The 13,497-nt window shown below is 32.5% G+C and overlaps 1 protein-coding gene across 12 annotated transcripts in view; it reads right to left on the reverse strand.

Moving 5' to 3' along the window:
- The window catches only part of SOX6 (SRY-box transcription factor 6), a 702,902-nt gene that overhangs the window by 284,590 nt on the left and 404,815 nt on the right, over positions 1–13,497 (reverse strand). For all 12 annotated transcript variants that reach the window (XM_030918953.1, XM_030918959.1, XM_030918957.1 and 9 more), the window contains one exon: positions 9,450–9,539. In XM_030918953.1, coding sequence (XP_030774813.1) covers positions 9,450–9,539 — 90 coding nt within the window. The remainder of the gene's footprint in view (positions 1–9,449; positions 9,540–13,497) is intronic.

Below are 13,497 nucleotides of genomic sequence, written 5' to 3' on the forward strand. Positions count from 1 at the left end.
AAATTGTCCCTGTATGCAGATGACATGATTGTATATTTAGAAAACCCCATCGTCTCAGCCCAAAATCTCCTTAAGCTGATAAGCAACTTCAGCAAAGTCTCAGGATACAAAATTAATGTGCAAAAATCACAAGCATTCTTATACACCAGTAACAGACAAGCAGAGAGCCAAATCAGGAATGAACTTCCATTCACAATTGCTTCAAAGAGAATAAAATACCTAGGAATCCAACTTACAAGGGATCTAAAGGACCTCTTCAAGGAGAACTACAAACCACTGCTCAGTGAAATCAAAGAGGACACAAACAAATGGAAGAACATACCATGCTCATGGATAGGAAGAATCAATATCGTGAAAATGGCCATACTGCCCAAGGTTATTTATAGATTCAATGCCATCCCCATCAAGCTACCAATGAGTTTCTTCACAGAATTGGAAAAAACTGCTTTAAAGTTCATATGGAACCAAAAAAGAGCCCGCATTGCCAAGACAATCCTAAGTCAAAAGGACAAAACTGGAGGCGTCATGCTACCTGACTTCAAACTATACTACAAGGCTACAGTAACCAAAACAGCATGGTACTGGTACCAAAACAGAGATATAGACCAATGGAACAGAACAGAGTCCTCAGAAATAATACCACACATCTACAGCCATCTGATCTTTGACAAACCTGAGGAAAACAAGAAATGGGGAAAGGATTCCCTATTTAATAAATGGTGCTGGGAAAATTGGCTAGCCATAAGTAGAAAGCTGAAACTGGATCCTTTCCTTACTCCTTATACGAAAATTAATTCAAGATGGATTAGAGACTTAAATGTTAGACCTAATACCATAAAAACCCTAGGAGAAAACCTAGGTAGTACCATTCAGGACATAGGCATGGGCAAGGACTTCATGTCTAAAACACCAAAAGCAACAGCAACAAAAGCCAAAATTGACAAATGGGATCTAATTAAACTAAAGAGCTTCTGCACAGCAAAAGAAACTACCATCAGAGTGAATAGGCAACGTACAGAATGGGAGAAAATTTTAGCAATCTACTCATCTGACAAAGGGCTAATATCCAGAACCTACAAAGAACTCAAACAAATTTACAAGAAAAAAACAAACAACCCCATCAAAAAGTGGGCAAAGGATATGAACAGACATTTCTCAAAAGAAGACATTCATACAGCCAACAGGACAGATGAAAAAATGCTCATCATCACTGGCCATCAGAGAAATGCAAATCAAAACCACAATGAGATACCATCTCACACCAGTTAGAATGGCAATCATTAAAAAGTCAGGAAACAACAGGTGCTGGAGAGGATGTGGAGAAATAGGAACACTTTTACACGGTTGGTGGGATTGTAAACTAGTTCAACCATTATGGAAAACAGTATGGCAATTCCTCAAGGATCTAGAACTAGATGTACCATATGACCCAGCCATCCCACTACTGGGTATATACCCAAAGGATTATAAATCATGCTGCTATAAAGACACATGCACACGTATGTTTACTGCAGCACTATTCACAATAGCAAAGACTTGGAATCAACCCAAATGTCCATCTGTGACAGACTGGATTAAGAAAATGTGGCACATATACACCATGGAATATTATGCAGCCATAAAAAAGGATGAGTTTGCATCCTTTGTAGAGACATGGATGCAGCTGGAAACCATCATTCTTAGCAAACTATCACAAGAACAGAAAACCAAACACTGCATGTTCTCACTCATAGGTGGGAACTGAACAATGAGATCACTTGGACTTGGGAAGGGGAACATCACACATCGGGGCCTATCATGGGGGGGGGGAGGGGGGAGGGATTGCTTTGGGAGTTATACCTGATATAAATGACGAATTGATGGGTGCTGACGAGTTGATGGGTGCAGCACACTAACATGGCACAAGTATACATATGTAACAAACCTGCACGTTATGCACATGTACCCTAGAACTTAAATTATACTAAAAAATAAAAATAAAAGAAAAAAGAAAAAAAAGAATATGTGCAGTTAAGAATGATATATAAACACAGATCAGCTAGAAAATAATACAAATGTTGAATATTTAGAAAATAATGACAAAGTTCTAAAAGCACAAACTTATTGGATGAATAAAGCTATTTCTAGAAATATATTCACAGCCAAAAGTACCATTATCATTAAATAAAAATTTGTTAAGTGAAGTATTCAAGTTAAAAGATATCAAAAAACAAACAAAAGAAAAAGCATAAGAATAATAGGAAAGGATAGACAATAAGGGTAAAAGCAAAATGAATTAATTGGCATATTGAAAAGCAGCAGAATTGACAAATCCAAAAACTGGATTATTGGGAGAGGTGGAGCAATAAATAGAAAAACCACTAGCAATAAAATTGAAAAACAAAAAAGAGAAAACAAATATGCGAAATTAAAATTGGGATCTATAACAGCAAATAAATGGAATAACTAAAAATAAGATATGTATATGAAGTCAATGAGATTTGAAAATCTCATGAGATATACAATTCTCTAAGAGTTTCTTCTCTTTAAAAATATTTAGGAAAAATATTTTATGGCAAAACTGACTTAAAAGAGAAGTAGAAAATGTTAAAAAAAATTTCCAAAGAAAATTTTAGGCTTAGATATTTTATGAGAATATTTTTCAGAATTTCAAGGAATAAGTAGCTCATGTTATTTATTCAATATTTTGCATAACCAAGAAAAAGAGGAAAAGTTTTTCAGTTCAACTATGAACATTGGTATTAAAAAAATAACAAAAGTAATGTAAACATGGAAAACTCTAATCAATTTATAATTACAGTTGTAAAAATAACTGTAACAACTATAATATGAGCAAATAAAATGATGCAGTACATTTAAACAAGACTATACCATGACTCATCAGGGTTTATTTCAATGACAAATTTGAAAAACAAAACCTAATAAGATATTCCATGAAATAAAATGCAAGTTATCATAAAAGACCAAACTCCTAGTAGACTAGAAGGATATCTTCAAATGAATATTTTAAATCAATAGTCAATAGAATGCTTAATATGAAATATTAAAAACAACTCCATAAATTAAAAACTACACTGAAATATCTGCTATTACCTCTCTATTACTTAATATTATTCTTGGCATTCAAGGCAATGAACGTATGAAGGGTGGGTGGGAGTGGGTAGCAAAGAGACATATAACTATCAAAAAGGAAGAGAAAACATATCTACTGAAATATGACTACAGCTAAAAGTTCAATAGAGGGAAGTTACAAAATTAAACAGCAAAATTCAATAGTAGCCCTAAATATAACAAAAGGAAAATAGAATGAAAAACATCTCATTCACAAGACTAAGCAAAAATATTAAATATTATTAAGAAAACATCAAAGGAAATGTGTAGAATCTGTATTTTAAAGACAAAATATTATTGAGAGACATAAAATAACTGAATAAATGACTTTGAATGCAGCAATTCAATAGTATAAAGATGTCAGTTCATCCTACCATTTCAAATAAATGTAATATAATCTTTTAAAAAATCACTTTGAAATTTTAATTAACAACTTGATATAATAAATTAAAGATAAACTTTAAAGAAGTATGGAAGCACCTTAAAGAAAAATTATGAGTGTAGTCTTGCAATACTTACTTTCGAAGGATACTAAAGTTACAGTGATTAATATAACATAGTACTAATAAAAGTTTAGATGGAAAAATCAATGGAATAGAACCAAAATCTGATAAATGGCTCCAAATATGTAATCAGAGTGTAATAAAAGATGCTATTTCAAGCCAGAGGAGGTAAGATAGATTATTTAATAAACAGTACAGATATTTGGTTAACTGCTTGAGAATAAAATTAAGTTATATTTCTAGTTGACATTATTCATCAAAACATATTTAAGATGTATTATATAGTTAAGTGTTTAAAAATATAGCCAACTAATTGGATGAAAATATAGCAGAATATTGTTCAATTTCAGGATGAGGAAGCCTTTCTAAACAAACCCCCTATAGAAAAAAGCATTAAAAAAGGGATGGAAAGACTGACAACAAAACCAGAAAATAAAACAAATGACAAAATGCAACATATATCACAAATAAAGTTTAATACTATTAAAACATATATTAAGAGTTCTTACAAAATATTGAGAACTGGACAAGGTTTTTAAAGGAAAAATGGGCAACCAACATAAATATGCAGTTCACAAAGGAAGAGATATTCAATTGCAAATAAAGGGAGATAAAACACCTCATTCTCACTAATAGTTAAAAAAAACTCACTAAATCAACAATGATATGTTTTTCCCTTATAAAAGTGGCAAGAAAATTTAAATTAATAATACTTGTTATTCAGGGCAAGAGAATAAAAAAGCAGATACTACTGGTGAGAGCACGAAATACTATACTCTTCCTGAAGGGTAACTGGCAATATGAATCAAAAGTCTTTTTAAAAAGAAGTTAGGAAAAGAAGTCAAATTGTCCCTGTTTGCAGATGACATGATTGTATATTTAGAAAACCCCATCATCTCAGCCCAAAATCTCCTTAAGCTGATAAGCAACTTCAGCAAAGTCTCAGGATGCAAAATCAATGTGCAAAAATCACAAGCATTCTTATACACCAGTAATAGAAAAACAGACAGCCAAATCATGAATGAACTCCCATTCACAATAGCTTCAAAGAGAATAAAATACCTAGGAATCCAACTTACAAGCGATGTAAAGGACCTCTTCGGGGAGAACTACAAACCACTGCTCAGTGAAATAAAAGAGGACACAAACAAATGGAAGAACATACCATGCTCATGGATAGGAAGAATCAATATTGTGAAAATGGCCATACTGCCCAAGGTAACTTATAGTTTCAATGCCATCCCCATCAAGCTACCAATGAGTTTCTTCACAGAATTGGAAAAAACTGCTTTAAAGTTCATATGGAACCAAAAAAGAGCCCGCATTGCCAAGACAATCCTAAGTCAAAAGGACAAAACTGGAGGTGTCATGCTACCTGACTTCAAACTATACTACAAGGCTACAGTAACCAAAACTGCATGGTACTGGTACCAAAACAGAGATATAGACCAATGGAACAGAACAGAGTCCTCAGAAATAATACCACACATCTACAGCCATCTGATCTTTGACAAACCTGAGGAAAACAAGAAATGGGGAAAGGATTCCCTATTTAATAAATGGTGCTGGGAAAATTGGCTAGCCATAAGTAGAAAGCTGAAACTGGATCCTTTCCTTACTCCTTATACGAAAATTAATTCAAGATGGATTAGAGACTTAAATGTTAGACCCAATATCATAAAAACCCTAGAAGAATACCTAGGTAATACCATTCAGGACATATGCATGGGCAAGGACTTCATGTCTAAAACACCAAAAGCAACAGCAACAAAAGCCAAAATTGACAAATGGGATCTAATTAAACTAAAGAGCTTCTGCACAGCAAAAGAAACTACCATCAGAGTGAATAGGCAACCTACAGAATGGGAGAACATTTTGCAATCTACTCATCTGACAAAGGGCTAATATCCAGAACCTACAAAGAACTCAAAAAAAATTTACAAGAAAAAAACAGACAACCCCATCAAAAAGTGGGCAAAGTATATGAACAGACATTTCTCAAAAGAAGATATTCATACAGTCAACAGACACATGAAAAAAATGCTCATCATCACTGGCCATCAGAGAAATGCAAATCAAAAACACAATGAGATACCATCTCACACCAGTTAGAATGGCAATCATTAAAAAGTCAGGAAACAACAGGTGCTGGAGAGGATGTGGAGAAATAGGAACACTTTTACACGGTTGGTGGGACTGTAAACTAGTTCAACCATTGTGGAAAACGGTATGGCAATTCCTCAAGGATCTAGAACTAGAAATACCATATGACCCAGCCATCCCATTACTGGGTATACACCCAAAGGATTCTAAATCATGGTGCTATAAAGACACATGCACATGTATGTTTACTGCGGCACTATTCACAACAGTAAAGACTTGGAACCAGCCCAAATGTCCATCAGTGACAGACTGGATTAAGAAAATGTGGCACATATACACCATGGAATACTATGCAGCCACAAAAAAGGATGAGTTCGTATCCTTTGTAGGGACATGGATGCAGCTGGAAAGCATCATTCTCAGCAAACTATCGCAAGAACAGAAAACCAAACACCGCATGTTCTCACTCATAGGTGGGAATTGAACAATGAGATCACTTGGACATGGGAAGGGGAACATCACACACCAGGGCCTATTGTGGGGAGGGAGGAGGAGGGAGGGATGGCATTGGGAGTTACACCTGATGTAAATGACGAGTTGATGGGTGCTGACGAGTTGATGGGTACAGCACACCAACATGGCACATGTATACATATGTAACAAACCTGCACATTGTGCACATGTACCCTAGAACTTAAAGTATTAAAAAAAAAAAGAACAAACTCTTTGACCCAGGAATTTCACTTTTAAGAATATAACCTAAATAACCACTAATAAGTTCATAAGTCTTAATAAAAATGTTATCTGTTTTCAAGATACGTGTTCTTTGTACCAACAAACAATAAAAACAAATGTTGAAGAAAAGGCCCAGTTACATTATGGAAACCTCACTTCATGCAATACTTTCTGCCAACAAAAATAATATTTTAGAAGATAACTCAATCTCAGGAAAATTCATAATATATCATTAAGTGGGGAAAATAGATTACAAAAAATTATAATGGGATGATTCTAATTTCATGGGGAAAAATTAACATAAGTATGCATAATTTAAAATGGACAGAATACACAATAAGATACAGGTAGAATTAAAAGACAGTTTCACTACCTTTATGTTTTTTTCTATGTTTCTTACAAATAAATACATATGAATTTTGCAATCAGAAAAATATAAGAGCTATCAAAAATACATAATGCTTGAGATATAATATTAAATACATAACCCATGATTGTATGTATTCCTCAAAGACATAGTTTAGGTCATTTTAAAATTTCAGGATAATGAGAAGTAATTTAGGTGGATAATAACTGGCCTGGTTTCCACCAGAATAAAAATGTATGTTGAGTTTTGGCAGTGGTTTATTCAAACTATTTAAATACTACTTTAACTGATTTTTTCATTTTTAAATTAATTTTTATTGGTACATTTTCTGTAGAAGATATTAGTATGTATGAAGAGATTATAATGTAGAATAAAGATAAATTTAATAAGAATCTTATATTTTATGCCCATAAGAAACTCAGAATGACACAAATGAAAGTTCACATACCACAAAGAATCCAGAAAAAAAAGATGAAAGATTTTGAAACGACTAATTTTTCATGTGATTCACTTTTGTGATTTATACATTTCAAGTATCCAAGACTAGTACATTTTTAAAATTTTGAATTCAAAATTAGAATTAAATATAAAGAAAGATGGAAAGTGGGGGAGAAAACATACCCTGAAGTACAATAACTCCACGTTGAATTATAACATAACAAAATGTTAGTTTTCACATTACTAACAGAAAGCAGGACCCTCATCATTCATGCTGGAAAAAGCCTGCCTTTGTACAAACCATTTCTGTTCTCACTGTTATAAAAAGGAATGACTTTGGAAAGGGAAGAAAACACAGAATGACGTGCAAAGTAGCAAACACCATGTTATTGCAGCTGGATAGAGAATATGTCACTAATGACTTTCTTTGTATCCATCAATAAGTTGAGTTTCTTTTTTTCCAAAACAGCAAATGGCCTTTATGAGTACAAAACAGAAGTAGGGGAACTCAAAATAATATCCAATTTCCACTGGTTGTGATACACAATTTTAGTTAATGCAATGATTTATTAATTATTTGCTGGGAAGAAAGATGACTTCCTTTTCTCTTCATTTGAGTTGAAAATGACATACCTGAAAACTAGGAAATTTTCTGTAGTAAATTCAAAATAACATTTACATTAGATAATTATTATCAAATTTTCATCTTAACTCAGATATTATCCACGACCAATAGGAAGATTCAACTAAAGTTGTTTGATAAATTCAGAAAACTAACGTAACTAAGTACCCAAATTGTTAGTGCCAGTCACAGTGATGACTGTCTGTAAGGATTGCCAGAGTTAATGAGTGATCACGAATTTCATTCACAATGCAAAAAAAAAAAAAAAAAAAAATATATATATATATATATATATATATATATATATATATATATATATATATATATAGCACTTCTTCTCCATAAATGAATTAGCAAGAGTTTCGTTAGTAGGCAAAAAGTATAACTCTCGATTGATAAGGTAACTTACTATCTGAATGGATTGGGATAGTTCACTTCTTAACATGTCTAAAAATAATAACATCAATCACATATATTCAAAAGTAAAGATATTTATTCTCATCTGAGTCAGAGACCATGAAATGCTAAACCTAATGAAATTTGAGCTTAATCAACATAGGATCCTTTGTATATATTAATAATAACCACCAAACTTAAACTCATGAGTACTTTCTTAAGTGCCAGGTATTGTTCTAAGAACTATACATATATTAACTCTCTTAATTAGCCTATGAAGGAAGTACTTGTATTATCCTCATTTTAGAGATGAGGATTATAAAACATGAAAAAGGCCGGGTGCAGTGACTCACACCTGTAATCCCAGCAGTTTGGGAGGCCAAGACAGGCAGATCACGAGGTCAAGAGATCGAGAACATCCTGGTCAGCCTGGTGAAACCCCTCTCTACTAAAAATACAAAAATTAACTGGGCATGGTGGCACATGCCTGTAGTCCCAGCTACTCAGGGGCCTGAGGCAGGAGAATCACTTGAACCCGGGAGGCAGAGGTTGCAGTGAGCTGAGATCGCACCACTGCACTCCAGCCTGGCAACAGAGTCTCCATCTCAAAAAAAAAAAAAAAAGAAAAGAAAGAAAAGAAAAGAAAAAAAGGTTCAGTGGCTTGTCCAAAGTACTCATCCAGTGACAGAGCCAGGATTTGAACCAGGGTAAACAGGCTTCAGAATCCCCCAATAAACCATTATGTACAGCACATTCTAGAAACATTTTTAAAGGTGCTACAGGCAACCCATTTTGATTAGAAGACATTCAAAATAATTTGGATTCATAAATTAAGCTATTATTATAATTTTAAGAGGAAAAACTAAGACTATCTTTAGCTTAATTTGCTCATCTTTTGACATAAGGTTTTTATACTTTTTTTGTGAAGTAAATTAATGAGGCAGCATATCCCATAAGTTATATGTTTATAGACTAATACAAAAAGGGGAGAAATTTTTCAGTTTGTAAACATTGCAAGGAATAAAAGCTCAGAAACGTATAATACACTTACCCTCTCATTAACAATCAAATGTTAGATGTAAGATTTAGTGTTATGGTACAGAAGATCAGCAAATGCATTGTTACACAAAATAACATCACTGCATTGACATGTTCAGTATATTTTATGTTGTACCTTTAATTTCTCCAAGAAGTTCACTGGTATTTAGTCTTTCCATTTTTTCCTTCCAATCTTTTGAAAGTAGTTTTTCCATGCAGGAGGAATCTATTAAAATACAAAAGTAAGGATTAAAAATATATATTTATTACAAATTCAGAAAGTCAGTTTATGGAGAAATTTTCATTTAAGAATGCACAAAGCTGTTTTTGTTGCTGTAGCTTGAACCCCAGGATACAGAAAATTACATTATTCTATAATATGTATTATAAAATACCACCATAAAGTTTATTTTCACCAGATAATTATTTAAACTATCATCTAGGAGAAAGAAGATAATGCTCAATAATCTATTTTAGTATTATAATTCTATTAATATTCAATTCACATTTGTCATTTCTTAGATTGATAGTACAGAAAAGAGGGCTCTTTCCTATGAGTTTAACATTAGATACTCCTTTTAATCCAGGCAATTTTTTTTAAGTCCAAGCAAAATGTATGTGCTGTGCAAGAAACAATAACAGATATTCAGGAGAGAAGAGGCCAATCTGAAACCACTTAGTTCTTAAAAAAGAAATCTAACTTTTGTAAAGTATCCAATGAGAACAAAACAAGAAGAAAATGAAATTAAGATGTTCTCTGACCCCTAGTAATAAAAACTGCTAAAACTTTTCTCTTATGTAAAAACCAATACATATTTTTATTAAATAAATACCTATATAAATACCATTTATTATTTGCCCTACTGTATTTCTAAATAGCTTACTAGAATACAGGGAGTAATTACACTTGTTTTTATCAAGATTCATAAAGATTACAGAAATCCAAACTTTAGAAGGTTCTGATAATTACCAAATTTTTCTCAATGAGTTATTTCTGCTCTCTATGCAAATGGATTTGCAACTGGCGCTACTGCTTACAACTATTTATTTGTATCTTTTAAGCCTCAAATCTTAACAAATAGATCATGTTTCCAAGAGAATGCAGATTTAAATACTAAATCCTTAGTGCAAAGCATACTCCCATAAAACTTTAACATTCCAAGTGTCAAAATTCTGATAACTTCCTTTTAAAATTATATTTAAAACATTTCCAATTCTAAATGCCTTTTCTCTCTCATATCAGCACCTATCTCTTTAGTATTTTCCCTTTCTTTTTTTTTCTCCAGCTTCTAAATCCTCCTTGAATTTTTCAGAATGACAGTAAGGTCAAGATGGATCTAAACTGCTTTAGAAGCTAGATAAGCTTCAGAAAAAGACAGTGAGCCCTGGGCTGAGATGAGAAGACCACTGCATGGTTAGAAAGTATTGGTGAAAAAACAATTAACATTTGTCTGTGACACGATCAATCAATCAAGGAAGGGATAGAATCCAGATTAGCGTGTTGTGAAAACAGCTGATGAAGAACAACCATCCGAAATGGCTATCACAGAGCTAAAAGTTCTTTCTAAATAGAAGTCAGCTTGATTTTATTAATGAAAGCTCCTTGCCCATTCCCTTACTTCTTCCCTCCCCTTTTCCTTCCTTCCTACCTTCCTTCTTTCTTTATTCCATTATTTCCTATTATTTTCTCAGTTTTCAACAAATGATTTACTACTGTGCTTCAAAATTGGATTCTGAGTGATGTTCCAATGGGGCCTACATGCATATGCATATATTCAGGTTGTATTTAATTGCTGAAGTAGCCTCTTACTATTTTTTATTCAAATTCAGAAACAAGATATATGTTTTGTTCTATACCTATTTTGTTTTTATGCTAAAGTCATACAAATGATAATACTAAGTTAAGACTTAGGAAGCAATTCTTCAAATCCATGCCTGTCACAGATTACTTTTTCTCAAATCAGGTTTGAATTGCTGAGAGAGATTGATATAACATTAGATTACGGATAAGAATAGTCAACAAAAAGTTTTTATTTTCATATCCTACCCAATTTTGTTTTACTACCCTTTCATATGTTGTATCAGTGCACTAAGCTAATAATTACTGATACAATTACAAAAGCATAACTTTTTTAGCTAAAGTTTGAGTTGAGAGCATATATTATAGTAGTCAAAGATAAAAGCCCAATTTAGTTGTAATAATAACAAATTCAGAGCAGGTCCATAAACTAGGATTAAATGCATGTTAGGATGTAAAACAGGCTAAAATATGTCTCTCATTTCTATAAATAGACCTGAAATCTTTTAGAGCTCCAAGAAAAGAATGCTAAAACTTCATGGGAGAAAAAGAGAGCTATATGAACAACAGGAATACACATTTCAAATATAAATCAAATCACGTGGACACAGCTTTATATAAAAGCTACTCATTAATAAAATGGTTGGTAACTTCAAAGCGTTTCGCATTCCTATCAAAAAATTAATCCTTACTGCAACGCTCAGTTAATCTAGCTGTATGAGTTCCCATTTCAGTAGAAGAAACTGAGGGAAAAAATAAAGCAGCCTTTGCATATCTACATTTTCAGCCATGAAAATATTTAATAGCAATCACTGATTGCCTTTATCTATAGGACAATGAAAGTTACTACATACAAGCTTATCAATGTTTAATCTCAAGACTAGGAGATTCCAGGAAGACCTGTAAGAAAGTCTCTTGACAAATGACTGCATTCTACCCCATTATCTGACTGCCAAACCTCTACGGCATACCACAATTGGTGCTAAGCATTCTCCATGTAATAATGTAAAGCAAGTAGAATAAGAGAAAAAAAGCCAAACGAAGTGGATTGTTACTAAGCACTGTATAAGCAGAAGACACTACTGCTACCACCAAAAGGTTCCTGATTTGAAATGAGAAAATATTTAATAGATGCAAAGTTACAAATAAAATTTATGTTTTCAAATTTCTGTCTCAAAACAATATCCAGGTATGGGTACAACTTAAAAGTAAGGATCCATTCCCTTTGTGCCACATTTGTCAACTACATAAATGGGATACTAGTATTACAGAGGCAATTGATCAGATCAGACTTTGCCCTATTTTGATCTAGCATAAATGCAAAAATCAGAGTGGTAAAAATAAGTAAAGAAGGCCGGTTTGCATTACATGGAAAGAATAAGATCACATTGAGTGGCTTTAACACAGTAATCACGTAACATTCCAAATGAAAAAAAAAGACCGAACAGCCCCAAGACACTCTTGGATTATTTTATACACATAAATATATTTTACAAAATTAATTTGAAAACAATGAACTAATTAGTTACAATGCTGCCACCATCCTCAAAACAATTTAACAATATCCAGTAAATTTATTATCTGACTTTGACTCTTCCAAGTTTAATGTCTTTGAGTTGTCATCATCTGAAATCAGGAGAGAAAATATATGCTTTTTGGAAATGGGAATAAAGAATTACAACATTACAGCATGAAAAATGTCACCATAATATGTACATATTTTTAAAAAACAAATGTAAGTCATAATGCTAAAGTAGCATTATGCTAAAGTTGTATTGAAATAGAAAATGCCAAAATTAATTCCTCTTACTTTGAAATAATCTGTTTCCATTAACCAATATATATTCAGTGAAATGCAGGACTTTATCTTCTCTAATTTTTATAAATAATAATGATTAAAAGGGTACTATCAAACATCAAGAGCTGGACTTCAGTTCTCACCTATAATTTAAGCAAGGATATAAACGTTTTGATGTATTATAAATTGTCACTTGCAATGTTTCTGGTTTTTTCTTTCTCTTTTCAAATTGAAACTTTTCTCTTTCAAGAAATTTGAGAAAAGGAAGATAGAATTCAGAACTATTTTGTTTTTAAAATATCATGCATAATAAATTACAAAGCAATGTTTCTGCTTCCTAAGTACTTAGGTTTCAGGCTAGGTAAGTCAAGAATGCTTTATCACAGCTGAGTAATGTTTTTGCTAATTAACTTAGTAATTAATTTTATGATGTAAGAAAAATTAAAAGAAAGAGTACGTGAGATATTGATTTCCTAATCTGTATGAAGACATTTGGGGAACAATTTGAATTACTTCTAGTTAGACAAATCTGCAGCAGTATTAACTCCTATACTATACAAAATAAAGGTATTTTTTCAGATAGATTAA

This window comes from Rhinopithecus roxellana, chromosome 15 (genome assembly GCF_007565055.1).
Source record: "Rhinopithecus roxellana isolate Shanxi Qingling chromosome 15, ASM756505v1, whole genome shotgun sequence".
NCBI lineage: Eukaryota > Metazoa > Chordata > Mammalia > Primates > Cercopithecidae > Rhinopithecus > Rhinopithecus roxellana.